The sequence below is a fragment of the Hakea prostrata genome, chromosome 1 (genome assembly GCF_041222555.1).
Source record: "Hakea prostrata isolate BN-2017 chromosome 1, UWA_Hpros_2, whole genome shotgun sequence".
Lineage (NCBI taxonomy): Eukaryota > Viridiplantae > Streptophyta > Magnoliopsida > Proteales > Proteaceae > Hakea > Hakea prostrata.
In genome coordinates this window covers 21,630,284-21,657,663 of record NC_142600.1, presented here as the reverse complement: position 1 = coordinate 21,657,663, position 27,380 = coordinate 21,630,284, and the positions used below count along the sequence as shown (strand labels likewise).

General features: G+C 38.5%; 1 protein-coding gene across 1 annotated transcript; it reads left to right on the top strand.

The window, feature by feature from the left end:
* Window positions 1-1,733: 1,733 nt before the first annotated feature.
* LOC149028248 (serine/threonine protein phosphatase 2A regulatory subunit B''beta-like) lies at window positions 1,734-27,380 on the top strand. The gene is made up of 13 exons (XM_089169624.1): window positions 1,734-2,447; window positions 4,774-5,016; window positions 5,177-5,282; window positions 5,800-5,899; window positions 6,045-6,150; window positions 6,323-6,413; window positions 13,821-13,962; window positions 18,951-19,098; window positions 19,238-19,347; window positions 23,699-23,855; window positions 23,951-24,076; window positions 24,206-24,356; window positions 26,541-27,380. The coding sequence occupies exons 1-12, from the start codon at window positions 2,295-2,297 to the stop codon at window positions 24,344-24,346; spliced, it is 1,623 nt and encodes a 540-aa protein (XP_089025750.1). The 5' UTR covers window positions 1,734-2,294; the 3' UTR covers window positions 24,347-24,356; window positions 26,541-27,380.

The window sequence follows — 27,380 nt, the reverse complement described above, 5'->3', positions numbered from 1 at the left end:
CTAAGTTCCCAATTATCTCTCCTCTCCTTCACCGTCTCCATCTTCGGGTCGGCCAACGGCGTCTTCGATGGGGGAAGGTTTGGTGGCAGACTGCCACGTCTTACCAGTGGCCTCAGTCGGGGCTTTTGGAGAGGAAGAGATATGCTAATACATTAGTGCATGAGTAGATACATCTAACTACGGAGTGATATTCAATGAAGTTGTCACACAGAGCAACGGCATGGCTATTGTGAGGATTAAAATTAGAGCTTGAATCACCTTCCCATTAGGGGAAAATAATATGCTCCCTTGACGCTTTTGAACCCCACAGTGTGGTAGGGGCCCATTTATAAAGATTAACAAAAATAAAAAATAAAAATCTCAGTAAATCTCATGTGGACCCCACCTTATACTATGTTGCCCTCTCATCCAGACTCTTAAAATTAAGTAATAGAAAAGGAAACTAGAAAACCAACACCTCTCACTATGTGATAGATCTTGGGTTCCATTTGGATGATGGTATATTATGTAATATCCATCCCAATCTATAAAAAAATCTTAAGGAAACTTGAAAAGGGGCTTGGTGTTGTGGGAGGATCTATTTATTTGTTTGATTCGAGTCCTCCTTGAGTTCGGTTATCTTGAAACCAAAGCATAAGTGAAAGTGGGCCACTTCTGGAGATAGGAAGCCACCTCCAATGATTAAGTCAATCCTCGAAGAAGACATTGAGAATCACTCTTAGAAGAATTAATGCTCAAAGACGATGCAGGAGATTAATGGAATGAATGTTCTTGGTGGAGTTAAGGAGAGTAATGGTTGGAGAGTGTGTTTTTACCTGGGTGACTCATTGCTATTTATAACGAACCTGTGACCCTTATTTGTCTGCCATGGTGAGTTGATTTCTTAAGGAAAGATTTGACAGTGGAGATAGCTTATGAGCAAGAATGATGTTGCTCTCTGGCAGGAGCAATTTCCTGGACAGCTGTTGATCTCCTTGGCTGGGGGGACAAAGAGTGACCTGCGGTACTAGAGGCAACTTCAAGGCGAATGAGAAGCTTGCAAGCTGTCTTGATCATTAAATGAGGCTCAAGGCATTTATTGCTGAATTTAATGCTAAGGGACAACGTCCGAGAGGAGATATTTTAAATCCTCTATTTGCAATTGGCTTAGTTGAAAAGCTATTGGGCAGCAGTGCTTGTCATCGAGCTCTGCTTCACTTGCTTTGCCTGCTGCCGTTTGAGAAGTGCCTCTGCCCGGCTGGCAAGTCTGGCTCACATGGATTTTGGAGCCCATGAACCGTTTTAACTGACCCATTCCAGTTTAGTGGTTCGCTCCGATCACCCGAAAATCAAGCATTGTTTCCATAATCAATTTTTAAAACAAATAAACCTAAACCGAAAAAGTTATAGAAGCTAAAACCAGCAACATTGACAACGCCCATTTTGAAAACCTGTGTATCTCAAAAGTTTCAAATGAGGAGAGGGGGAAGGCATTCTAAAAAGGAAAGGCCAAAAGTGGAGATGGATTGTATATTATATTATATTATATTATATATAAACAAATAAAACAAAGACGAGAAAACGGACGTCTAAAATGCGCCGTTGGAAAAGTAAGAGTTGGCCTTTCGAAGATATCCACGTGGCCAAAGACCGTATAATTATACGTCGTCAATCGTACACAAATACATAAGTGTATGACCCCTTTCTTGAGCAGTTTCAGTAGTTGTTATAAAAGGAGTGCGTTAGCGTCGCCTGTTCTAATGGTTTTTTCATTTCTATCTCTCCTGCTCCCTGTTCTCACAAGGGTTCCAAGGTCCTTAGTCTCTGCAAATTAACGGCTAAAAGGGTCCTGTGATATCGCATCCGATCTTTGAGAAAATTTTACTTTTTATTCTTCTCTCTACATCGATCCGTCTCTGTTAATCATCCTCGGTGTTTCAGACGAAGGATTGGAGTTAGCCCGGTCTTTATATACGAAGCTTCGTAGTAGAATAACAGGAAATTTGAGCGTAGCGTGGTGATGATCTAAGTTTCTCTGTAGCTGTGGAGCTGGTTGTCTATCGTTCTTGGCAGGTTTTTGCTACGGTTAGAATTCTAGAAATGGATGCTGATATCTTACGGATGGTCAAGCAAAACTGTTTGAATTATCGGGAGATATATTGATATGAATGGTGATTCATAGTTGCTGAGGTTGAGGGTTGAGTTTAGCTGTTATTGAGGTGTAAAGTGCAACGTTTGTGATTTTCATAAAGGTGGTGGTGAGATCTAGGGTTTGGATTCTTCGTTTTGATGTGTTTGAGATATAGGATTTTGTGATGATGGATATGGAACCTGTTGGGGATGTTGCTTCCCTCGACCCCGAATTGTTACAGCTCCCGGAAGTGTCACCTTTGGCGCTTAAATCGAACCCTCACATTGCTGAGGAGTTGTTCTCTCAGTGGCTTTCACTTCCAGACAGCAGCCGACTGGTATTTCCCTGGCATATTTTGTGGCAAACGAATTCAAAACATATTCCTAGTTTTGGTTAATTTAGGGTGCTTTGTGCAAGGCCTTAATTTTTTTATATTTCGTGTTTGTTATGCAATTAGGATAATTTCTGTTCTCTCTTCCCTCCTACGTGTCTTTCTATCTCTACTTAAATCAATTTATTCAATATTGATCAGTGTTGGGGGTGGGATGAATTGAATTGAAGAGCACTGCAATGACACGGCAATGAGTAGGCGAACACTATGACTATGCGAAACAAATTTGAGCCTTGTAATTACATCCTAGAAAATTTTCTTTCGTTGTTCCTATCGTTAGGAGGCTGCTTGAAATACCACAAGTTGAAGGATTGCTGTATGCGATATTCGGTTGGGTTTTTTATAAATTTTAATTTGTTCTTTGATTGCTCCTCCTGTCATTTCCTGGATTTTACTAATTCTGTACATATTTCTCCTGAGCTGCTACTAGTGACACATAGGCCTCTCCGCTTCCCTTTTTCTGTTTGTATGAAGGAATTACAATGGCTTACTCCGCTTGGAGATGTCTGATGTTTCATTTGAGAGCAAACACCTGTCTTAATCACTCTCACTGGAGACTGTTGAAAAATTCATTGTAGGGGACTGTTCTGAAAGCTCTCATGGCTGTTGCAGTTTGGAAAATATTCTGGCTGTGTGTAGGTGAATGGTTTTGTTGGTTGAAGCTAAGTTTTCCATTCAAAGGATCTGAAAAAGTACAATTGCTGGTAGTGTATTGACCCATTGGTGTGAGGATGTAAGGTTTATTATTTTTGATTATCTAGTTTGAGGTGTTAAGAATCTTAGACTTCATTCAACTCCCTTTTGGTTTACGGCTGTGTAGAAAATTACTTAATAGAAGAGGGAATTTTCATGTTGGAGGAAAACCTTCTATTTCTGATCCGCTGGAGTTCATAGATATGACCTTTGGCCTGGTGCAATACTGTCACCTATTTATTTGGATGGTGAGTTTTGTTGATCAACCATGGGATTATTTTGCGGCAGTGCATTTATGTGCAGAAAAGTAGGGGTCTGGTTTATAAGGTGAAATACTATCATGAAAGTGTTCCCAGGCCTGGAAGTCTTTTCTGAATTTTGAACGCAATGTGTCATGTAGTGCTTATTAGAAGATAAAATATTTACTTTCTCCGTGTGCTTCAATGGAGAGATTAAGTTTGTTGGTTATTTTTTTCTTAATTTTATTTTTCAATATTTTGATTTATTTTTCAAATGGGGGCAGGAATAGTTATTTAATGGTCGTATATGGAATCAAACTACCCTGCTGTATTTTTCCCCCTTCCTTATCAAGAGGTTAGAGGTAAGGTTGCAAATGGATTCGTACTCTCATAGTGACATTAACATACTGCATCTTATTATATTCGGATAGATTCAGATATATACTGTATTTTGAGGATTGATTCAATCAGATCCAGATAATTAATTTTTGACATAGATTCTCCTAAATGGGTATGAATGCAGATTGAATTCATATTTCCTAATACCTAATGACATTTTTCCCATTTTATTGGTGAGCATTAGGGTGGAGAATTGAAAATTTGGCAACTTCTGTTTCTTCTACTCATGTTAGTCTTTGATTTTTTATTGACTTTCTTTTTGTTTTTAATTTAATAGAAAATCAAGAAAAAAACTACATTATCTTAAGTTGTAAATAAAAATAAGAAAATATATCCAACGAGATAATCTGATTAGTAATTAGTTGGATAGGGGTATGGGGTATTCTCATATCCGCATGCAATTGTTTTTTGGACAGGTTTGGTTTCTCCTAAACATATAAGAATTTGGAGTCAGTAGTGGATTCAGTCATCCATTTACACTGGTTCCATTCATTCTGTGATTTTGAAATGTTGTAATTCGTCCACACATCTGGATTTTCCTTCCATCTCTTTCTTCTGTATTCACATTTTCATTTTTCCTTCTAGGGCCTAAGTTATGTCTATTTCCATGTCACTGTTTGAATTCAATCTCCTTCATGCATATTTCAATTTCTCCTTGTCAAAGTTTGAGTGCTGGGTGATATGGGTAGAAACTTGAAAGATAAAATCAGTGGTTTCAGTATTAAATTATCATAGAATACAATAGATATTGAATTATTGTCAAAGAAAATATCTGTATCTCATTTTTTAAAAAGTATTATATTGGATTTGACAGCATAGACTCATGGTTTCTCATTATAATGTTACTGGTTGAAGATGAACCATAAGATAATAGGCATAGGTTGGTTTTAATTTCGGGATTTCTAAAGAGCAATTTTCTCTATTTTTCAACTTATACGCAGGTAAAATCTTTGCTTGCTGATGCAAAGTCAGGTGGTCTTATAAATGTCCCTGGTAGCTCTACTGCTACCAATGCTGTGGCCGGCAATTCATTGCCTTCAATGTTTCCTGCTGGCAGTGCACCTCCACTTTCACCCAGAAGCACTTCTGGTTCTCCTCGTTTTATGAAACAGAGAGCAGGTCCTTCTTCTTTAGGTTCTCCTCTAAAACTAGTCAGTGAGCCAGTGAAGGAAGTCATTCCTCAGGTAATGATTAGCTTCATATTGATTTTAAATTATTAACAAAAGATTTGTGTTTCATTACTTTTCACCTGAGAATATCAGCTGTTACTATGACGTCTATGAAGATTATGTAGCATGGTATTTTTATGTAGACATTCACATACAGTACCTTAAATTCGTGTAGTTTTACTTTCAAAATGGGCGTCCTCCACCACTTGAACTGAAAAAGCAGATATTGTCTAGAATTGATCAACTCTTCTACGGTCACATGGATGGACTGCAAAGTGAAGGTGAGATACATTTGATGATCATGTTGTGACTCCTCCTTTTCCCTACATTTGCTGGAGTGCATTTCTTTGTCTTCCCCCCCTCTTTTTTTGTGGCCCAAAGTGGAATAACCTTAAAATGCACAAGAAGCTATACATAATTTCCACCAATGAGAAGCCTTCTATTTTCACTATTTTCCTAACATGCCATGATGCTAGTTTTTGCCTGATATATTTAAAACCCTTCCACCCCCCATTTTTATCTAGAGCATCTGTCAAGGAGTTACCACTAGGTTGTCAATAAGATGAGAATGACTGCATAGGAGTCTTGGCTTCAGACCAAATGCATGAGCTTTGAAGTGACTTCTATATTGAAAGCCAATTTATAGTTACCATCTTCTGTTTAAGTTCATTGGGGGGGGGGGGGGGGAGAACTTGTTTACTGGTATGCTGATTAGGGTTTTAGTCATATTCTTATTTTTTATATTTTATTTTGGGTGAATAATTCTTGCTGTCTGGTACGTCTGTTTCATAATGCCAGAATTTAAGGCAGTTACGAAAGAAATCTGCAAGATTCCATCATTTTTCTCCACTGCTCTTTTCAGAAAGATTGATGTTAACGGCACAGGAGTTGTGAAGAGGTATTCCTGAAATTTTTAAATGTTCTGCTTGAAGTTCGTGAGATGATCAATATTACTTAAAATTTCCGATTAATTAACTCTTAATTTTGATTCAGATGATTAAAGATGCTAATAATGCTTCTCTCATATCCTAATATATCTGTAGGGATGCGTTTGTTGATTATTGGGTCAATAGTAACAGGATGACAATGGATATAGCAACACAAATATTTACAATTTTAAAGCAACCATATCATAAATACCTCACTCAGGTCTGTCCCTGGGTTCTCTTAGATCCTTACATACTTGTGATTTTGAGCAATCTCTTATTAATTTGATTAGCATCATGATCTGGGTCACGATGAGGTTAGTTGAAATTTAATTACCATTGATGCAAACATTTATGTTTTTGACTCTCTTGAAATTTTTATATGTTGGCTGTAGGATGATTTCAAACCCGTTCTTCGTGAACTTTTGTCAACTCATCCAGGGTTGGAATTCTTACAAAGCACTCCTGAGTTTCAGGAAAGATATGGTATGTTATAAAACAGCCGGCTGCTCATTATAAAGCATTTGTGATAGGTTCCTTGAATTTTATTTTATGCTGTAATGATAATCCAAGAGTAAAGAATGGTATATTATCAAAATGTTCTTTTGTTCTAACAAGCGAACAACGAGAATAGGAAGAATATGAACAAGAACAACTACTACTGCACAACAATAATAATAATACTAAAAGAAGTGCTGGAACCTGTGACTACGGTGATTGATTAGGTATCCAGTTTGTCCATTCCAGTAATTCGGGGAGAAAATCTATTCACATTATATTAAGTCTGTCGAATAAACCAGAGGTTTGCCCTCTATTTCTGGGGTTGATGGTTATTAGCTTTGCTATAATATGGCTGTCCTCACAGAATTTCTGGTAGTTACTTGTGAACAGCTCATTGGCATAGTTTTTGCAGGTGTGAGAGTTGAATTTAGGTTCTAAAATGTTCCAATAAGCCATAAGATCTGAGACTGATGTAGTCCAAGTTGAGGATTGGAGCTCCATAACTGTTTGTAATTGACCCGTAAATTGGGCTATTGAGCAGCGTAAATTTGCTCATATTTCTCCGATATCAAGCCAGTGGCTGAATTAGATATTCTTAGATTTTGAGATGGCCCCTGGCAGCTGCTGAAGATTGAATTGAAGACCCAAAATACTGTTACCATACAGTTCATGTGGATGGTGTTTCTATCGTGGTGACTTGTGCAGGAATGCTCCTATGGGTCCTAAGACAAGTTTGCATGGAGAAGAAGTGACCCAACATATCATCTACCTTTTATTTTTTCTTAGTTTCTAATTCAACTTTTGAAGTCTGCTTCATCTTTTATTCACAAATTTTCTATTCCAGTCTTCTCTCTCTTTTTATGTTGTTTTTAAGTTGCTGCTTGGGGAAGAATATGTTCTTATTCCTGTTGCTGGACTTCTTTTAAAAATATCTTAGGCAAGTTTGTCCTGTATAATGCACTGTCCCTAGGTCCTTGCAAACTATTTAATGAAGATCTATGATGTTTTCCTTTGTGAAATACAATGCTGTGAGGTGCAGTGTGGTGAGACACGTAGGAGCAGAGAGGCCCATGGGATGAGTGAGAGACAAGGATAGAGATGTTGTCAAAGACTAGTGAATCTCTTTCAAGTTCATTGAATTTGAAGCCAATCTTTTTGTTGTAATTTTCTATCTCTCCATATGTTGATGTTTATTAGGAGTTGTTGATAAACATATCGTCAAATTGGTCATCATTGGTTGGAAGAACAAGAAGGTGGCATTGATTGCTGTGAACAATCCCAGGACTTGTAACAAGTACTAGGTAGAGAGAATAAGAAAGAGGGATTGAGGGAAAAGAAGAGAGAATAATTGGAGAACAGGACTGGGCAATGGAATCTGTTTGTTCTACCGTACAGCAAGCACATATTTACAATAAATTGAAAAGAGAATTACAAAAGGAAACTCAAATATAGCTCTTTACCTAATTAAACCTAAAACTAAATAGGAAACTGACTTAGATTAGGACACTAACAACTATAATCCCAATAAGGAAACCACGATTGGGGGTGAGTTTCCTATTTAGTTTTAGGTTTAATTAGGTAAGTGTTAAGAGTTATATTTGAGTTTCCTTTTGTAATTCTCTTTTCATTTTATTATAAATATGTGCTTGTTGGTACGGTAGAACACACCGATCCTACCGCCCAGTCCTATTCTCCAATTATTCTCTCTTCTTCTCCCTCAATCTCTCTTTCTTATTCGTTTCCAGTTTGAAGAACGGAACCCTGGTTCAATGAAGATGATAAACTATTCATTGAACTAGGGTTCCCATGAAGATTTAACATGAAAGAAAATTTTTCAGTACTTCATTCTCAACTTTCTGACCTTCGATTGAAGGTTTCTTGGAAGTTCCGGTGCTCTACAACTGATCTGCATTCTTGAGTTTTCAGGCAATCTGTTTTCTGGTTTAAATAATTTGCTGCAATCTGAATTTCAGTTCTCTAGTGAGTTCTGCGATATTCAGTTGTGAAAAGAAAAGAAAAAAACAGCTGTTGTGTTCTTCAATTGGTGATGTTAAGAGTCGTTCTCGGTTGATCTGTGAATAGGAGGCGATGAGAAGTTTTCAGGTGATTTTCTTCAATGGAGAATACTGAGATTGATCTAGGTAATATTGAGACCCATGCTTCCTAGGATTCAAGAAACTCCAATCGATCATATGTCAGAGGATCTGAATCTCTCTTCAACAGATCTCTACATCTCTAATCCATCGGAAGGTTTCAAGATTGAAGGCAGGAAACACAAAATAAAGATATTGACGTTTGCCGTTTCTTTTTTCTTTGCAAGTAGCAATTTACCTCCCAGACTAGGTCAAAGAGCGAATTGATATTCAATATCAGATTGTTGAAATTTACATTAACGGCTGCGTGCTTCCATTCGCTTTGATTAGATCATATTTTCTTGATCTTCTTCCCGTTGGATCTTGGACTCTTCGTGATTTGTATTGCTCAAACTTGTGGCAAATATTTTTCTGTCAGGATATGGGAATTGGATTAATCACGGCGGTCTTTTAGATTTCTTTGACCACTTCTCTTTTATTGTTGACGTCATCTACTTCCTGCCAAGTCGATTCCAATATCTGATCTTCTGTGGAAGTTGTCCAGATTGAGTTTTCGGACTTTCGCGCATTCCTGAATCATTCTAGATTACCTTCTGGCTATCGTCTCATGGGTTTGATTCTCAAGTTTCAGGAAGGTCTTGTTGAGGAAGAAGCTATTTCAATTTGGTTTTGGTTCAGATTCTGGTTCGGTTTTAAGTTCAGTTTGTGTTCTGTTCCTAGTTCTTCTTTTCTTAATTCTATTTCCTGGTTCTGTTCCTAATTCTGGTTTCTGATTCTGTTTTCCGGTTCTGCTCTTGATTCTCTTTTATGGTTCTGTTCCTGATTCTGGTTTCTGATTCAGTTTCCTGATTCCTACACTTGCTTTATTTTGCATTTCCATTATTGTTCATTTGTTTGTTCCATATTTAATTAGGACTGATTCCCACAGTGTTTCCTTAAAATTAGGCTTCCAAGTTTACTCTTTGGCTTTTGTTTGTGTTTCCTTTTGGGAATTCTCTAATTACATTCATGCCATTCCCGTTTCAATTTTGTGATATTTACAGATTTGCCATTTTTCCTTTAATCGCCATTCACGTCCATTTGGGATCTTACTTGTCGTTGTGATTGAAGACATTGGAGTTTTATTTATGGAATCTTCTGTTATGAAATTTGTGGTGATTATTAGTTACTTTTGATCATGTGTTACATGAGTGGGAGATTGAAGATGTCGACTACAAAAAACTTTTTTCTGGATTTTAATGGGGACCGACAAGTGAGTCTAATTGTTGGAGTGCCTTCCTTGGAATGGGCTTTTTGTGTAGTCACTGAAGCTACACTTTTATGGAGTTTTTGTGTAGCAATGGGAGCTACAATTTTATGGACTTTTACGTAACTGTTAGGGTGCTACATTTAGTGGAATTTTTGTAGCTGTTAGGAGCTACATTTGATGGACTTCTCTATTGCCCTTACAAGTTGTGTTTTGAGACCTTCATTGGGAAGGGTGTTTGATGTTCTCATTGGTTGTTGTGAAGACATAGATTGGGGTGTTGATTCAAGTGTGTTGGTGTCTGATTGCTACATGGTTCAAGACTAATGCTGCCTTTCAAGTTTATTCTTATTTGTCCAAGCTAGAGCTTTCTTTGTGTATCATGATTTTGTTTTCCTCTCTAAAGTTGCCACTGCAAAGCCTCAGTTATTTGGATTTTGTTTGTGTTGCAAACAAGGAGCAGATGGCTCTGTTTGTATGCTTTTATTTCTATTGTTCTACAAAACTCTGTGTGAGTTTTCAACCATAGGGGGAATCGATATATGCGGACTTCCTTGGACTGGGCCGAACTGTTTGGGAGCCCCTTGTCCAACGTAGAAGGCTAGAATGGGTCCTGAACTGGGATTTGGGTTTAGGAGGATTCTAGCAGTTCATAATTTGGATTTTATTTCTTATTGTTTGTTTATATTAAGGCTACTTAGATGTAGGGTTCCATTCTATTATTTAAATCTAGAGTTTGATACCATTATGGTTTTAGATTGGGATTAGGATTTTTTAAAAATATAATTTTCTTTATATTTGCAAGCTGTGTTGGATGATGGAGATCTGATAATGAACTATCTTGGTTTTGTTTGAGCACCTTGTGGCCCGTGCGAACTTCTGCCTTTCTTCCTTGTGATCCTTCTCTCTCATCCGTATGTTCCTCACATAGTTGTCATGGCATCGCCTAGCGCCCTGGAAAATGCTAGGGCATCAAATTGCCTAGTGTCTGGAGCTGCCTCTAATACTGTCAGGATTGCCTAGACACCGTGACAATCATGCTTCTGTGTGGGACCTTCTCCCTATCAGCAGTCTTACTTTTCCATTCTCAGATTTAGGTATGTGAAGTATGTCCCTTTTGATTCAGATCTCCTAAGACCCAAACCTGAGAGCCCTATGATCTTAATTATTATACTTGCAATTGAGTGTGGTTCCTTTCTACTTCCAGAAACAACTTGAGACTGGTTTATTCGAATCACTTGAATTCTCTCTCTGTTTCGCAGACTTTGGATTCATAGGGGTGCCAAAAGTTTAGGTCTGTAGGAGTTCTGTTGATGGAGATGAATTTTTTAGAGTTCTCATTTATCTCTAATCATCTTCTATCAAGAGGTCTGAAACCACCTCTCAGTTGCTCTATTATTTTCTTATATTATTTCATATTCACAAGTTGTTCCTAGGCATTCTTTCTTTTTCCCTCTTATCCTTCTATTTTCATTCTGTTCCAGCCTTCCAGGATGGCTGCCTTCTTTAGATCTGATGACCCTTCTTGTCCTTTCCTTTTTAAGACATTCCTTTTGATTTTTGACCCATTTCCCTACAAATCTATGTTGTAGTGCATCATATTTTTCAATTATAAATTTTGGCATCTTAGAAGAAGGATTATTTCCGTTTTCTCTTGCCATGTGAAGTGATATGCTGAATATTACCAGTCTGTTTCTGAAGCCTGAAAGGCTTAATGTGAAAACATCAGTAACTAAAGGTAGGAGTTCAGTGGTTGTATGAAGGCAAAGCTTATACCGGACAGCTTAACATGGTGCGAATGAAGCTTTAAAGCGTAAGGATCTTGACTTAATGCCATTGATATTAATAGGCTTATATTATGGTTCTCACAGTTGCTTGCTTTCTCCTTTGTGTACTTTGGTTCTACGTAGTTGGGTGTAAAGACTTAAGTTGGATGAGTTTTAAGTCTGTGTCTGCGTGTTCATTATAATAAGCTTGGGGATGTCGTGTTGCCAATGTGTTGTTTCTTGTCTCTCATTTGTCTGCTGACTGGGTGTTTCCCTTTTTTTTTTTGATGAACAAAGAAATATATTAAACAGCAAAATGAAACTAAAAGAATACAAGGAAAACAATGGGGAGGGAGAGAACAACCTTCAAGCAAGAGGCTGAAGAGAATTAAGATCCTAGGAGACAACAATGAGCATGTTCCTTGGGTTATCTACAACCGGGGGATGGGGAATAGAAATAATTTTTGCAGAAACATTGAAACAGATGGCTTTTCATAACATATTTAGTGAACAGGGTTGGAGGTCCATCGTCTAAGATTGCACTACCACCACAGATGGTGGATAGTGGCACTAAAAACTAGCTTACCAATCTGATCGTAAATGGAGCAACCTGAAAATTTTCTCAAAATCCCACCAATCTCGAGCAAAACCAAGAGATCGCCTTGAATGGGGCCAAATGGAAGCAAGGGCTTTCTCCCAAAGGGAGAGGGAGAAGGGACAGGTGAAGAAGAGGTGGCCAAGGTCATCTGAACCATTCCAACAAAGGGTGCACTTTTGGCTAACTGGAATATGGCAGCTGATGAGGAAAGATTGGATGGGGAGGGCAAGGTTAAGAGCTCTCCAAAGGGTGAGAGAGTGGCTGGGAATGTGACCTTTAAACCAAACCAATGGAGGCTAAGGAACTTGGGGGAGGGTGAGTGGAGCAAGCTCCAGCTGAGGTGGTGAAAAATGATTTGGAGGGGCCAAACAGTGAGGTCATGAGGGGAGTCAATGGGGGGGGGGGGGGGGGGGGAATCCCAAACTTGTGTGAGATTGGGGTGGGGAGGAGGGGACTAGGAGCCATCGGTGATAAAATTGGAGAGAGGGGTTGCTTTAGGGATGCGGGCCTCATAAACTGTGTGGGGACCAAGGAGAGTGAAAAGAATACCCATAGGATGCCACGGATCATGCCAGAAAGAGGTAGAGGAGCCATTGGACATTTTAATGGAGATGGCAGATAGAGCATGTGGTCTCAAAAGGAGGAAGCTAGACGCAAGAAGGGTTAGGAGGAAGGACAACAGTCCAATAGGAGTCAGATTTGAGAAGGTAGGAATAGACCCCAATTTACCCAAATTGAATCATGCTAGGAGGCGATTTTCTAGATGAGTTTAAGGAGACAGGCTATATCGACATCTTCAATACGGCAAATTCCTAGACACCCTTCAGATACCCTATCAATTCCAGTTTTTATCAGTCAATTTGATACCCATCGATTCACCTTAATAGAAATTGATATCCATTTACTGTCCCAGAAACAGGACTATGTAGGAAAACAATCACACAAAACTTTTCCAGTCTTCATTTAAGAGTATTGTTTCCTTTTTCATATATAGTGAGCTTCAAATCCTGAAATTTGTTGAATCCATTGACTTCCACATCTATGCAACATCTTTTATTGTTCGTCAGCCTTTCACTAAAATGAATCTATAGACTTCCATGTCTGTGCAACATCTGGAATGTCTCATCGACTCAAGGGTGCATTAGCCAAGCGTGGCTAGGTGAGAAAACTTCTTCTTTTTCTTTCATTATATTGTGTGCATTTGAAGATAGAATTTAGGTGCCTTGTCACTGAATTCTTATCTGCGGATGGTGATGAACCGTAAACTCACAGGTGTGGTAGCAGATAGATTGTATTTGGTTCGACTAGGAAGTGGGGACATTTAGTTCAAATTCTTTTTAGGTTTTATCTCCTCCCTCTCCCCTTCTTGTTAAGTTTCAAACATGTGAATAATGGGTCTCTTAAAACACAAAATCCAGTTTTTGATGAGACCTTAACTACAGTTTGTCCAAAGAAAGTTTAACTAGAATGGGTTGCATTCTTTGAGTTTTTGGGTACCTTGACCGTTGCTTCTGAGTTCTGACATACTCAAGGCAGTTGGTGAGTTTTTTTTATGACTTTTATATATAATATACTACTGTCTTGACTCTCTTGTTAGCTTTTACATAGAGATTTATTTGTTCTTGATATTAAACATGAATTTACTATGTTTGATGGACTAAACCTGAATTTGTTTTGTCAATGGACCAGCTGAAACTGTCATATACAGAATCTTCTATTATGTGAACAGATCAGGAAATGGCCGTCTTACTCTCAGGGAACTGAAACGTGGAAATCTAATTGCTGCAATGCAACATGCTGATGAGGAAGAGGATATTAACAAAGTTTTGAGGTAGGCATGCAATCTAAAGAGTTGGTATTGATTTCTACTAGAAAAGAATTCACTATGTAGATTGTAGATCTCTTTTAATGTCACTCTTTGTTTCTGGTTTTCCTTATTATCTACTATGGAGTGAATTCAAAGTCACTTTAAGTTGCATTTTGGAAGCTTTCCCACCCTAACCTGGTCTTGGGATATAATTTTTTATTCAGTGGCGAACATAAGTGTTTTTTTTATCCATTTGAGCTATGATTTCTGTTATTATTTCATGCTTTGAGTCATGTAGGAAGCTTAGATTGGTTGGACTTTTAGCTTATGTCCTTCCCCCCCCCCCCCTCTCTGTTTTATAGATACATGTAAGTGGCTAGACCTCACCCACAATTTAGAATTAAGAAAATAGAGTTCCCTTTTTTTTTTTTGGGCGGGGGGGGAGGGGGAGGTACATCATCAGCCACAATTTCTTTCCCTTTTTTCCTGTCTCCTTCTATTCTTCTTTCTGAATGCCACCACGAGCATATCCTCCATTGATGTAACCCAGTTTATGGGCCAACCTTCAAGATCCTCTCAAATTGAACCAGCTAAGAATAATCAATCCCGAGGAAGTTTATTTCATATTTTGGTAACCCACGGGAAAGGAATTGAAGAAAGGAAAAGGTAATGGGATAAAATTGGGACAAAGTAGCTATGTGATGGAGTAGGAAAGTTTAAGGTCTCTTAGTCTTAGGATTGGGAAGTTAGGGTTTTTAATGATACCCAAGATTGGATGGTTTTGGTGAAGAAAATGGGAAAGCTTAGGTTAACAAAGATCCTTAGATGGGTTAGATCTTGAGAAGATTGTGTCTGGGGTATTGAAAGAATTAGGGAAGATAGGGTTTTAACAAAGTCAATATGGGATGGGTTTTGCGAAATTTTGGTTTTGGGATATCTAGACAACTCCCTAGGTGATATGGGATGGAAGTGGGAAGTTTGCGGTTAGTGGAATGGGGATTGGGAAGCTCGCGGGTGGGTCTTGGGTTGATCATGATTGATTCTTGAATTCTCTTTCTTCTTCTTGATCTTTCTTTTTTCTTTTCTGCTTTCTTTCTCTCTATTCTTTTCTTTCTTTCTTTTCTTGAATTTCCTAACTCCTGCAAGATCAAGAAGGAAAAAGGAATGAAGGAAGAGGGGGAAAGGCTGGGATAGGGTTGTGGGTGGAAGAGGAAAAGAGGCAGGGTGGGGGCTTTGTTGCTGCAAGGGAAAAAGAGGGGTGGGTTGGGTTGTGCAGGGTTTAGGGGATGGATGGGTTAGGAAAGGGGCTGGGGTTGCACTTACTCGATGGGAGTAAACCGGTACGCTCTTAGGCTGCTGTAGAGAATGTTGCTAGGCTGTTGCAGGCTCTTGAGATTGAAGACAAGTTGCAGAAAACTCACACTTAGCTGTGGGTATCCTTCTTGGAACCTACGACTCGATTCCTTCAATACTCAGTTGTATTAATCCCGTTTAATTCCACACCTTTATATAGCCTCTTACAATGAAGGACACTTGGACTTAAATTATGACTGACAACTTGGACTCTAATTTAGAACCCAATTAGGATGGGGAATCCCTTAACAACTTAACTAACAACTTGAAAAAAGGTGTCTCTTAAGGACCACAAAATAACCAAATAAAATAACAAATATTCAGAAGGAACTCCCACATAGACTAAGACTCTTGAATAACTTGTCCATGACATAATCAACTTCAAAACTAAAATTAGATTCTAACCCCTGACATCACAAGGAAACTGACTGGACTGACGAGACCCCAAGGGTGGGTGTGAAAATGACCGACCCTTGGGGCATTCAGCCAGCCTGGGATGCCGCACGGCCTGGGTGCTGTTTGGGGCCCAATTTTTGTGCTGTCTCAGGCCTGGTGACCCTGGTTATAGCATCCATCTTATTTACATCAATGGTACAAATAACACCTGTACAAGTAGGATATAACCTTTGTTTAACATTTTTATACGACAAGAATATATCATTAGAAGATGTAGAGAAGAACACAAAGGACTATATAACTAAGGCCTTATGTTGGATGATACCTTGAGCAAGCCTCATTTGACTTATGTTTCATCTGATTGGAAGGTTGGAGTGAGTGATATATGAGCTTTGTGGTTACCGTAAGTCTGTCTAGACATTCAAGGGTGTAAGTTATTTGTTGACATGCATTTTGTGGAGCTTTTGGGTTGTGTTATGAGAATCCCCTCATTAGTTAAATATTTGGTCGCTCCTACCATTTTACCTATAGACATGATAGACGTAATGATAGTGACCGAAATATTTAAATATTTTATTCCTTCACCTGTCATTTATATGCATGGACACATGGGAAAAAGATCTTCTCATCAAGAAAGAAGAATTTGGAAACAGAAGCAGAACAAATTTGTTCCCTTATGTTACCCAAAAATAGAATGTTACTTTTATGCGGGGAAGGAGCTCTTGTTAATCCATTTTCAAATTTTAACTGAATGTTGCTACAAAGATATGGTAAGATACTGATTGGATATGTAGTGGCAATCGACAACATGTAAGCATTTCTTGTTAATACTTCCTAGTTAATGAAGGTCGATGTTTGTAACACATGTATTAATGGATAAGCAAGTGAACGGTAATTTGGCAGAGATGCTATGCAAAGGAAAGCTCCTTTGACATCAGAGTTTCTTATTTTCGCACTGCAACCCCTTTTATCGACTTCTGAGACATTTCCCCCATGAACACGTGGACTGGACTTAGGTGTAGGCTTAGCTCATAAGACCATAACATGTGCACTGATTCTAAAATGCATGAAATTGGAAACTACTAGCCTAGTGATAAATCTGCATCACCGAACCATGCTCTTTAGAAATTGAGATCCTCTTTGAACTCCTCTCCCTGGTCTTACTTGATCTCCTGTCCTGAGGTCTCTGCCTTCTCTTGAGGAGCTTCCCTGTAGTTGCAGACTCTTATCTGATCTGATTGACCCCAGTACCAATAATTTTCTGTGGATTACCATAATGCCGCTGGTCTGACTTGATCTTCTGTCCTGAGGTCTCTGCCTTCTCTTCAGAAGCTTCCCTGTAGTTGCAGACTCTTATCTGATTTGACCCCAGTACCAATAGTTTTCTGTGGATTACCATAATGCCGCTCTCTTCCTTTACGCGCTTGAAACTTATATAGTACGCGTATCAGCATATGCTTATCTTCCAAATACACCATTCCCTCTCAGATTTCCCTTATATGTTTCCTATTTTGTCTTTTAGTTCCCCATAATACTCTGGTGTACTTCTCTTATCACCTCATGCCCTTTAATTTTCTTTTGCACAAATAGATCCCTAGTATTCTACTTTATTACATATCATACCCTATCTTTGGTATTCCTTTGTAACCCTACAAGATTCCCTTACAAGTCCTCCAGCAGCCTTATTAATCTTATTGCTTATTAAAACACGTGTTATCCCACCTTAGGCCCAAATTTTGCTTGGGCAATGAGTTGGATTACTTAAACTAAATAATTATAATAATAAATAAATAAAATAAAAAAAAAAAAAAAAAGAGATCCTTGAAGTCTCTCCAAGCTAATCATTAATTGCTTGTAGCTGCTCATATGGATATGGATAACAGTAGACAGAGTGGTAGCATAGGTTTCTAACCTTCAAGCTGTTGAAGACATTTGTTCCAAGCCATAAAAAAGCAGCACCAGGGATACAGCCTCAACCAGAAACTAATAGTTGCAATGGAAGACGAGAAGATTGTGGATCAGGTAGCAGTGAAATCCAGAGTGATGACGGCTATTCCTCATCATTGGTAGTTTTCTTCTCCATGATTTCCGTGACATGGATGCAAACCCAAAGCTTCATATTTCCAATTTGTTCAATTTGTAGACATGGAACTGAATGCCCCTCTTTAGGAGTTTTTAGTTCATGCATTTCACAGAACTTGCAGACAAGTTCTTCTGAATGTTGGGAATTGATGCAGCTCAACTTTGGCCTGACCCAAACTCATTTTCAAATGGAGAAGGACCTTACCCAATTAAATTTTGGGTTTAATAGGATATTTGATTATTCTAGTTTTATACTTTTGAGTTTGTTTGTAATTTTTATTTAGAATTCTGAGCGCTTTAATTAAGGATTAAGGTTGTTTGGGTTAGGAGTCTCTTAGATTATGTTTTAAGTACTCAAGTAATTGAGCGGGGGTAGTTGGAAACAGTAATTTTCAGTGTCGCAGATGAATTTCCAACCTTCATGTGTTGAAAAGGCTGTGTGGGGGAGTAATTGCAGTAGAATAACTTTTAATTGGACCATTTAAATGGAATGGTTTTCTTCTGGGATCAGCCAGTAAAGCCACAGGTTGTATCATAAATGTGAAATTGAACTTGGAAGGTCACTGATGTTGATTTAGCTGGCATGATGGTATGACTTGCTTGTCCAACTCAACTTTTAGAACACTGTTTTTTGCGTCTTCCATCCTCTATGTTTTACCGTTTTTCTGGATTTATTTTTTGCAATTTTTATATTTTGGGGGGAACCGTATGCATCCAAAGGTGCATGTATGGTTCCTAAAGGATACTCTATTTGTCCTAATCAACCAAGTTCATTGCGAAACGCTACTTTTTTTAGGACAACAGACTAATAGCGAGATCTCGAACCAACTTATTGGTCTCATGGTACATCAATGAGCTGAAATATTTTTGATGCCCTGTGTACTCAACTTAAATATTCCCTGTTGACTGGAAGGAGGAAATATGTTGGTTGTGGACATATACTGTGCTTGCTATGCTTCTCTATAGGGTTTAGGACCATTGCAACCTGCTCCTCCTGTGACACTGTGAAAGGAGGAATTCTGCCTGGTTACGATGGTCCTTTCTCCCATTTGGTAGAGCTTAATTATCTGAAAGTAAAACTAATTTCCTGTTTTGGAAATTGTACTATCCTTCCATGTACAGACTTTGTAAAGGGTTTTTTTGATGCATGCCTTTTTTTTATTCTTTTCTTTCTTTTGCAGGTACTTCTCATATGAACACTTCTATGTGATTTATTGCAAGTTCTGGGAGCTGGATACAGATCATGATTTCTTGATTGACAAAGATAATCTTATTAGATATGGCAACCATTCTCTTACCTACAGGATTGTTGATCGAGTATTTTCACAGGTTTGTATCTGTCATTTTCTTTCGTCTGTCCAGGATGGACATTCTTTGTTGCATTGACTGAGGATTTTGCATAGCATCAACTAATGTTTTCTTTGCTTCCATTTTCTGGTTGGACCTGCCTATGTTCATCTTATCCAAGATTCCAAGAAAGTTCACAAGCAAGGTTGAGGGGAAAATGGCTTATGAAGATTTTGTTTACTTTATGCTGGCAGAGGAAGATAAATCATCTGAGCCTAGTCTTGAATATTGGTAAGTTAAGATACCACCAGTTTCCTTTTGTGAAAATAAAGAATGGTTTTTCCTTCGTTCTGTTATGATAGCCAACTTTGTAGTTGTTGGGGCTTTATTGGTTGGTATATGTTAGGCTTCATGCTTGATGTGCATTAATCTCAAAATGAAAGAGAGTGTGATGTGGAGGGCAGCTAGCTTGTAAATTTTTGCTCTCTTAAATGGAATTTTACATGTTTTCAGTGCTAGAACTTGTGCATGCAAGTGTTGTGGTTACCGTAAGTTGATAGTTAAGAAAGTTCTCTTGTGGAATCAGGAGGTCTGGACTTGGATATTTTCACGTGTAAGTTAAATCTGCAAGCTCAAGTATCCAGACATCAAGGCTCCTTGTGGCAATGCTTCTGTGTATTTTGGGTGTCTTTGGGTCTGATATATGTGTGTATGTGTGTATTTTTTGGGTTCTTTTATGCTTCTATACATATAATTGTGAAAACGTCACCTAGCTTCCAGGTGCTTTGTTTGACCTGGGTGCTTTGGTTGCGTAGGCGGATGCTTGGATGCCTTGCTTGCCTAATTAATTGCTTTCCTTGGTTTACCTTGGCATTGTTATAACTATGCTTTTAGGTCCTGAAATGCTTTTGTGCTAAAACTGTCTGCCGCAGGGGGGGGGGAGAGGTTCTAGCCTTATAGTTTAACCAACGTGCCAAGCATGATCTTCTTGCTTTGTAGCTTAATATCTTGTCAAGCAATTAGGTTAGCCAGGATTTACCACTGGTTTCAATGTTGTTCCACACCTCCATCTTGCAAGTATGCCACCATATGATGAATCCCCTTCCTTTTCAGTCAGACAAGGAAACCAGTTCTCAATTTATTATTATTATTATTATTTTTGGGGGGTGGGGGGTGGGGGAGGGGATATAGTAGTCTATTTATTTATTGAGGAAAGGAATTATTCCTTTATTATGGTGTTACTTTTTGGATCCGAATAGTAGCAAGTGGAATGCCTGTTTTTATAACTTCTCTTTACAAGTCTTAAAAAATCAGCATGGAACTAGGAAAGAGTAGAACTGAACATGTATGCAAGCTATTGGAAGTTCGAAACAATTAAGAAAGATAGTGGGTTATGCTGTTCTTGGATGGTATGATATATCTAGTCTCACATTTGGTTTATACCATGGTTTGAGATCTCGGACTCTTGGTCCCAACTTAGATCCCAGGCAGCCAAGAAGCTGAGATCTCATAAAAGATTCCTGCTCGACTCAAGTGAACTCGAGGGCCCATCTTGGTGGGTTTTAGGGCTTGGGTTGGGCTGAAATTTGGTATTTAACTTACTTTAGGCTTTCTAAATATAGTGGTGGCCTTAGATTTGAGAGAAAACAAGTGTATATGTGAGTTCCAACTTGAGCCTATTTCAGAAATCAAAATATTGAAGGAATGAGAACACAAACTCACAAAACATGAAATACCCAACCATTATTTGATATAAATGAAAACATAAAGGTTTCAAGTCAATTGTACATCAAACATGTTCAATTGTTCACAATTCCACATCATGACATTACAACATTGGTGAACTTATAAGATTCACCAAGAGAGTACAACAGTGAAATGAAATTAATGACTGGCACTTGGGTGTACCCATATAATATCACACCAAGTGTCTCATGAACCTTAATTTACCTTCGTTGAGGACTTAATCGTAGTAGTTATATGTTGTCCTCTGTCTTCTTACATCCATGGGGACTCTGTGTTGCCAAGCAATACCATCAGCCACCATTGTTTAGCAACCTATAAATTGAATGAAGAACTCATTGACTTGGGAAGCCTCCTTGCACTCTGCTCATAATAAGATTTAGAACAGATTCATCAAAGCCCACTTAGAAGGGCAGCCTTTTAGCCAGGTTCTGATTGATGATGGGGTTGTGGTGAACATCTTGCCCACCTAGGATGTTGGCCAAACTTCGAAGGACAGAAGGAAACTTGCTTCCGACCATTCAGACAGTCACAATCTTTGCAAGAGAAGTTACAAAGGCAAGAGGCATGCTCCCGATCAAACTTATGGTGGGTAAGAAGAAAGAAATATGGTTGCCCATTGATCTGATTGTAGGTGGAATCCAATCGCTTCGCTTTTGAGCCAGGCTTGGAAATCATAACTCAGGTTCCCTTAGCTTCCGAGAGGCAAAGTAGGGACCTAAAAGATCAAACGGAACTATACATAGACAAGTAAATCCCTTATTGAGTTCCAAGGTATTCTTTTTCGGGGGATTCACTATTTGAAGGGTGCATCATCAAACTAAGCTATAGAGATTATTAAAACTATTGCTACCCTTGGAAAAGGACAACAGGTGAACTTATTCTAATCAACAGTTTGGTGTTGATCTTGCTTGTGCTATTGTAAGGCATTACCAAAAGTACACCCAACAATTATCCACCTAAACTTCAAAACATAGGCATTGAACACCACCAATAAAATTCTAGCTATCAATACTGAGCTAACATAAGTTACATAACGAATGATAATTCAAGTTCCATAACAAAACTCGTGGATTGAATTGTAATAAAAATAAATTTAAAATCTACATCCTCAGAAAGGGGTAGCTACTATTGATTGATAAAGGATCATGCTCTACTTATAAAAACAATGTTTCAAAAGCCCAATTGGATTAAATGATCAATGATATGGAGGTCTTGAACTTTCCATTCCTCAGAGTTTGAAGAGTAACTCAAGCACCCAACCCGTATTTCAATTTTCTAATGAGACAGATCTAGCAGTTAGATGTCATAGATCTGAACTTGATTTTTGGTCATAGAAAAAGTTGGAAAATTCCAGAAAAGAAAATAAGCATCTGGGGCTTAGGGTTTTAGGGGAAGAAGGGTTTCAGTCTTCCTAGGGTTAGGGGGAGTGGGTGTGCAAGGAAGAAGGAAAGGGGAGGAGGGTAGCATTGGAGCTGGGGTTGTACTTGATGTAGGAGGAGATCAATCACACAATTGCAGAATTTTGCAGGAAAATAGGAGCACAACTCGGCTGCAGGCCTCTCACCTTGGGAAACCCACGACTTCTCTCAAGTCACCTTCAGATCTTCAAATTGTATTAATCATGAAGCCTGCCTCTTTACTTACTTTTGGGCTATATTTATAGCCTTACATCAATAGACTCTTTCTGGGTCTCAACATTAGAAGGTGACTCAAACTAGGACTTCTACTTTGACTCAAATTGAAAAACAAAACAAACTGGGACTCTTAAATAAAAGTGCAAGCACACAAGGACTACTATTTAAGAAGGAAAAATCCCTTTTAAGATTGGACTCCAGCTTAGAAACCAAAATAGAAAAGGACTTCTACTCTACTAAGGACTCTCATATAACTCATCCTAGGTTGATCTGAATTACGAAGCAAGAGTATATCTAGACTCCTTGTAGAAAGTGGAGTGCAATTGAGGAGATCCCTCTCTAATTGGGGCTCTTCCATAACTAATCAACGACTAACTCAAATTCAAAAATAAGAGTAGATATATGGACACCTAAGAGTACTCTGCATCAAATAAGCCCCATAAGACAACCCCAACCCCCCCCCCTCCAAAAAAAAGGGGGGGAGAGGGGAATGACCAATTTGCCCCTGGCCAGCTTCGGCCATTGTGGAGGTCTGCAAGACACTAGGGCAGGGTAGGGTAGTAGAAGCAGAGGCGGGTGGCTGTTGTTCTGATGTTCGATTTGTTGATGGGGTTGTCTATTGCCTAGGCTCCAGGAGCAGCACCCAAGGTCGAGCCCTTGTCCCCCCCCCCCCCCCCAAAAAAAAAAAATCCTCTACCAACTCCAGCTCTCGCTTCATTGACTCCAGCACCTGCAGTTTCACCCCCTGTACTGATAGGGCATGGCTACCCCTATTCCTGCTTCCACAACGACTCTGATAGGTGTTAACTTTTTATCCTTATGGGTTTTCTTTTGTTGGATTTAAATAGGGAGAATTTACTTATTTATGAATGATATCTCCAGTAAATGTTTATAACAAATATAGAATTTTTACTGTATTAGGCATAAATAAGGGTCAAGGCATTCAATACCAAGAAGGTGGCCACTGCCTAGACCTCCAAAAATCTGTTGGACAACTTAACAACCATGTTTTGGTAGAGAGTTTCTGTTGCTTTCATATTTCAATTCCGTTTCTCACATTTTTTTTGTTTCTTTTGTTTGGGGGTGGGGTGGGGGGGGGGGGGAATCATTTCTCGCCTTTCTTATCTTATTTCTTCATTTTTCATAGGGATTCACTTCAAAACTGTCAAATTGGTTTCTGTTTTACAAATTTCTTTTTAAATATTGCATCCTTTTTTTTCATTCACTTTGTAAAATAAATATATTATTTGGATTTATTTCAGGTTCAAGTGTATAGATTTGGATGGAAATGGAATTCTCACTCCCAATGAAATGCAGTTCTTTTACGAGGAGCAGTTGCATAGGATGGAATGCATGGCCCAAGAGCCTGTGCTTTTTGAGGATATTTTGTGCCAAATGGTCGACATGATTGGGCCAGAGGTTGCATTTTGTTTCTTAACTTCTTGTTTTTGGTCTTCCTTTCTTTTGTTTTAGATAGAGATGGGCTTTTTAATAAAAAGAATGTTTGTTTGCAGAATGAGAGTTATTTTACATTGCGGGACTTGAAGCGCTGCAAACTTTCTGGAAACATTTTTAACATCCTTTTCAATCTTAATAAGTTTGTGGCCTTCGAAACTCGTGATCCATTTCTTATTCGTCAGGTGTGTGCAATGCTTCCTTTATTACCATGCATCGTATGATCAAAATCTGAGATTCAGTAGTCGTGTGAGCTATGGGATATTGGTTGATTGGTTTCAATGACCTCCTTAGTGCGGTTCTGTTGTCCACAGGAACGTGAAGATCCAACTTTGACAGAGTGGGACCGCTTTGCTCATAGGGAATATATAAGGCTTTCAATGGAAGAAGATGGTGAGGATGCCTCCAATGGAAGTGCAGAAGTTTGGGATGAGTCGCTTGAAGCTCCCTTCTGAGTGCAACTAGGTCAGTGGGTTCCCTGCGCTGTTATATATTGATGTTCAGTGTTGCTTCCTTGCTACTTTTCTTGACAGTTGGTTTTTTTCCAGAGTTAATTTTCAAATTCTTTGTTGTCTTTGTTTTCCCATGACTATTGGTGGAAACTTTGTAGTGTCAGAGTGTTGTATTACAGTGAGTGTTCATTGGTCTGGCTGTCTTTTCATCTAGAGCCCCCCATGTTTGAAGTAGCTGTTGTTCTTAAGATGTGATTTGACATCTTTAATCACACACATGGACATGATAGCTAAAATTACTATTAGGCTGTATCATGTCTGAGAGTTTGTTTAAGTCAATTATAAGCCAAGGAATTAAATTTTATTGCAACCAAGTTGGTACTTCTTGTCCATTAAAATTTTGGCAAGGCCTGAAACTGGGACAACTTGGAGTTTTCAGTCAGTATCAACCGGGATCTAATTTTATGATTGGAAAATCATAAGAGTTTGATAAGGAGGGCTATACAAAGTCTTTAGAGTCCTGCAGGACCTTTGTTTTGCACTGTCCTAGAACTATTGTCTTAGCATGTGTTATATAACTTATTTAAGTCATGCAGTAGCAAAAAAAGAAATATAGTGCTAGCTGTTGTTGTATGAGTATCCAACATTCTTAAACCAGGCTTGTGGATATTATATATGATAGTTCTCTGCAGACGACAGTTAAATCAGTAATTTTTAGGATTTTGGATCATAAGTTGTTGCCCTGTTGAAATTTTGCCACTTCAAAATTTAGAAGGATTCATCAAGCAATTGAGGGTACGAGGCTGAGTGAGATGGATCGATTCCTGATAGCTACAAGTAGTATTCTTCTTAGTTTAGGTGCAGCAATATGAAGAACAACTCTTAGTGTAGGTGCAGCAATATGAAGAACACCCGAGGTTGTTTAATATTTCACCAGATGGAATTATGACTTATGAGTAAGCAATATAGAGTATGAGGCTAAGCAGACAGAGAGACGCTAGTTCCTATAAATTTACAATGATTTTGTTAGGTGTAGGTTTTGAACTTTCTTTACGCCTGATTTTGACGACAGAAACAAATATGCTATGGTTCTTGTGATGTGGTGGAAGGTCTTTTATTGAGGAATTACATGTTGCTTGATGGAATCTGTGTTGTAGAAGTAATTGTGAAAATCTGGTCATCTTACAACTCAAATAGTTAAATGCCTTGAGAAATTTGTATTAGACTACAAATTTGTAGAAGACTACCAGAGCATATGAAGAACCTGACTTAGTAGTTTAGAAAATAAAAAATAAAAGACAGAAGAAGAATCACAACTTCTTATTTTCTGCCAATGGTTACAATAAGTATAATGATATCAAATTGTCCACAGGATATAGCTTCCAGGCACTCCAGAATAGGATGATTCAGATGTGTCCTGTGACTCCATCAGCATTATTGCAGCAAGCAGAGCACAAAGGCCACCAAAAGGAAGCAATCTAACACACAGCCTGGATTGAATTTATCAACCCAACCAAAACCTAGTTCACTCAAATTCACCCCCCAAAAAAAAAAAAAGATAGAATCAATACCACTCTTGATAATCCCAGATACTATCTTGTTTGGAAAAAGGCAGGTGAGAAACTGTTTTCCATCCATATATATCCTTTGTTGGAGTCATCAGTTAATTTATGCAGAAATCATAAGTATGCTCATTGGAGTTTTTATGAACTAGTTTCAGGAGATTTAGCCAATGGTGTCAATTTTTGGTTGTGCATAAAAAACACACATTTGCTTGAGGTTATTATATGCCTGTAAGAACAAGTAGAAAAAGGAATAAATGTAGGTCAACCACTTGAAATCACTCCTCTTTTGGTGGTAATCTTGCTTCTTGGAATAAGGAGCTACTATAATGGGTAAGTTAAGTGCAGAAATTTAGATTGGAGACATAGCTCATGCACAGCTGATATGGTATGGTTAAGGTCTTCGCTACAAGAGGTGGGGTTCTTAGTTCATTTGTGATAATCGGGCCGGAATCTATCAAGTGAAGCATATTGAGGTTGAATTTCTTATTGTGAGAAATGTTGTCTTGCATAAAGCTTATTTTGCTGTCAACTCCAACAATCAAGTTGGTGATATGTGTCCAAATGCATTGTTTCAATATGCATCAGTTAATATGTCCCAAGCTGTGAATCTTTTGGAAATGCTTTTACTGCAGTTGCATATGAGAAAGCTCTGGATGCTTTTGTGTGAAGCTGGGCCATTGAATGAAGACACAATCGTCACAGGAGAATCCATCCTCTTTGAACCGACTTAGACGCCACCACATCCACCCTTATAAGCATTAAATTTTCTGCCTGGCCATGTGAAATATGTCCCAGACGAGCTAACTTTTCTGGCTGACAACAGTTTGGCCATATTGCAAATGAAGTGAGCAGGCACCTTCAGGGATTGGAATCCGTTTGGAATGCCAGCTGCTGCTGCTGCTGCTGCTTCCCTTGGGAAGGAGGCGTGGTTGCTTACAAGTGATGTAATCATCGTTGAGGTACCTATAATTTGAGAATATTATCAGTCAGATTTATTCTTCCTTTGTAGAGGAAGTCTGTTCAATTTAGTCTTCTGGGAAGTTTGATGAGCTGGCGTGTAGCTTTGATGGGCAATTTGGGCCTGATGTGATGGGTGCGTCTTTGGTCCTTTCTCTCTTGGATGTTTCTTCACCTTATGTGTTATCTTTCTTTTACCGAATAAACGGTGGAAGAAGCCTTGATGTTTCGTATTCAGATTCTCTCTTCTTGGAATGCTATTTCATTTTGCAGTTATCTAATAAAATTCATTTTTTGATCAAAAACCACTTCTATGATAATAGTGAACGTATGATCTCTCCGGCTTCATTGTCACCCAACTCTTGTTTTGTATCGTTGCCATGCTGAGAGCTAAGTATTTGAACCATCTTACTGGGCTTCAATCCTCATATTCCTCCTAAAAGCCTCGCCTCATGCAATACCATTAGCTGTAGCACGCCATGACATTTTTCAAAATTTCTTCCATACCTCCTTTG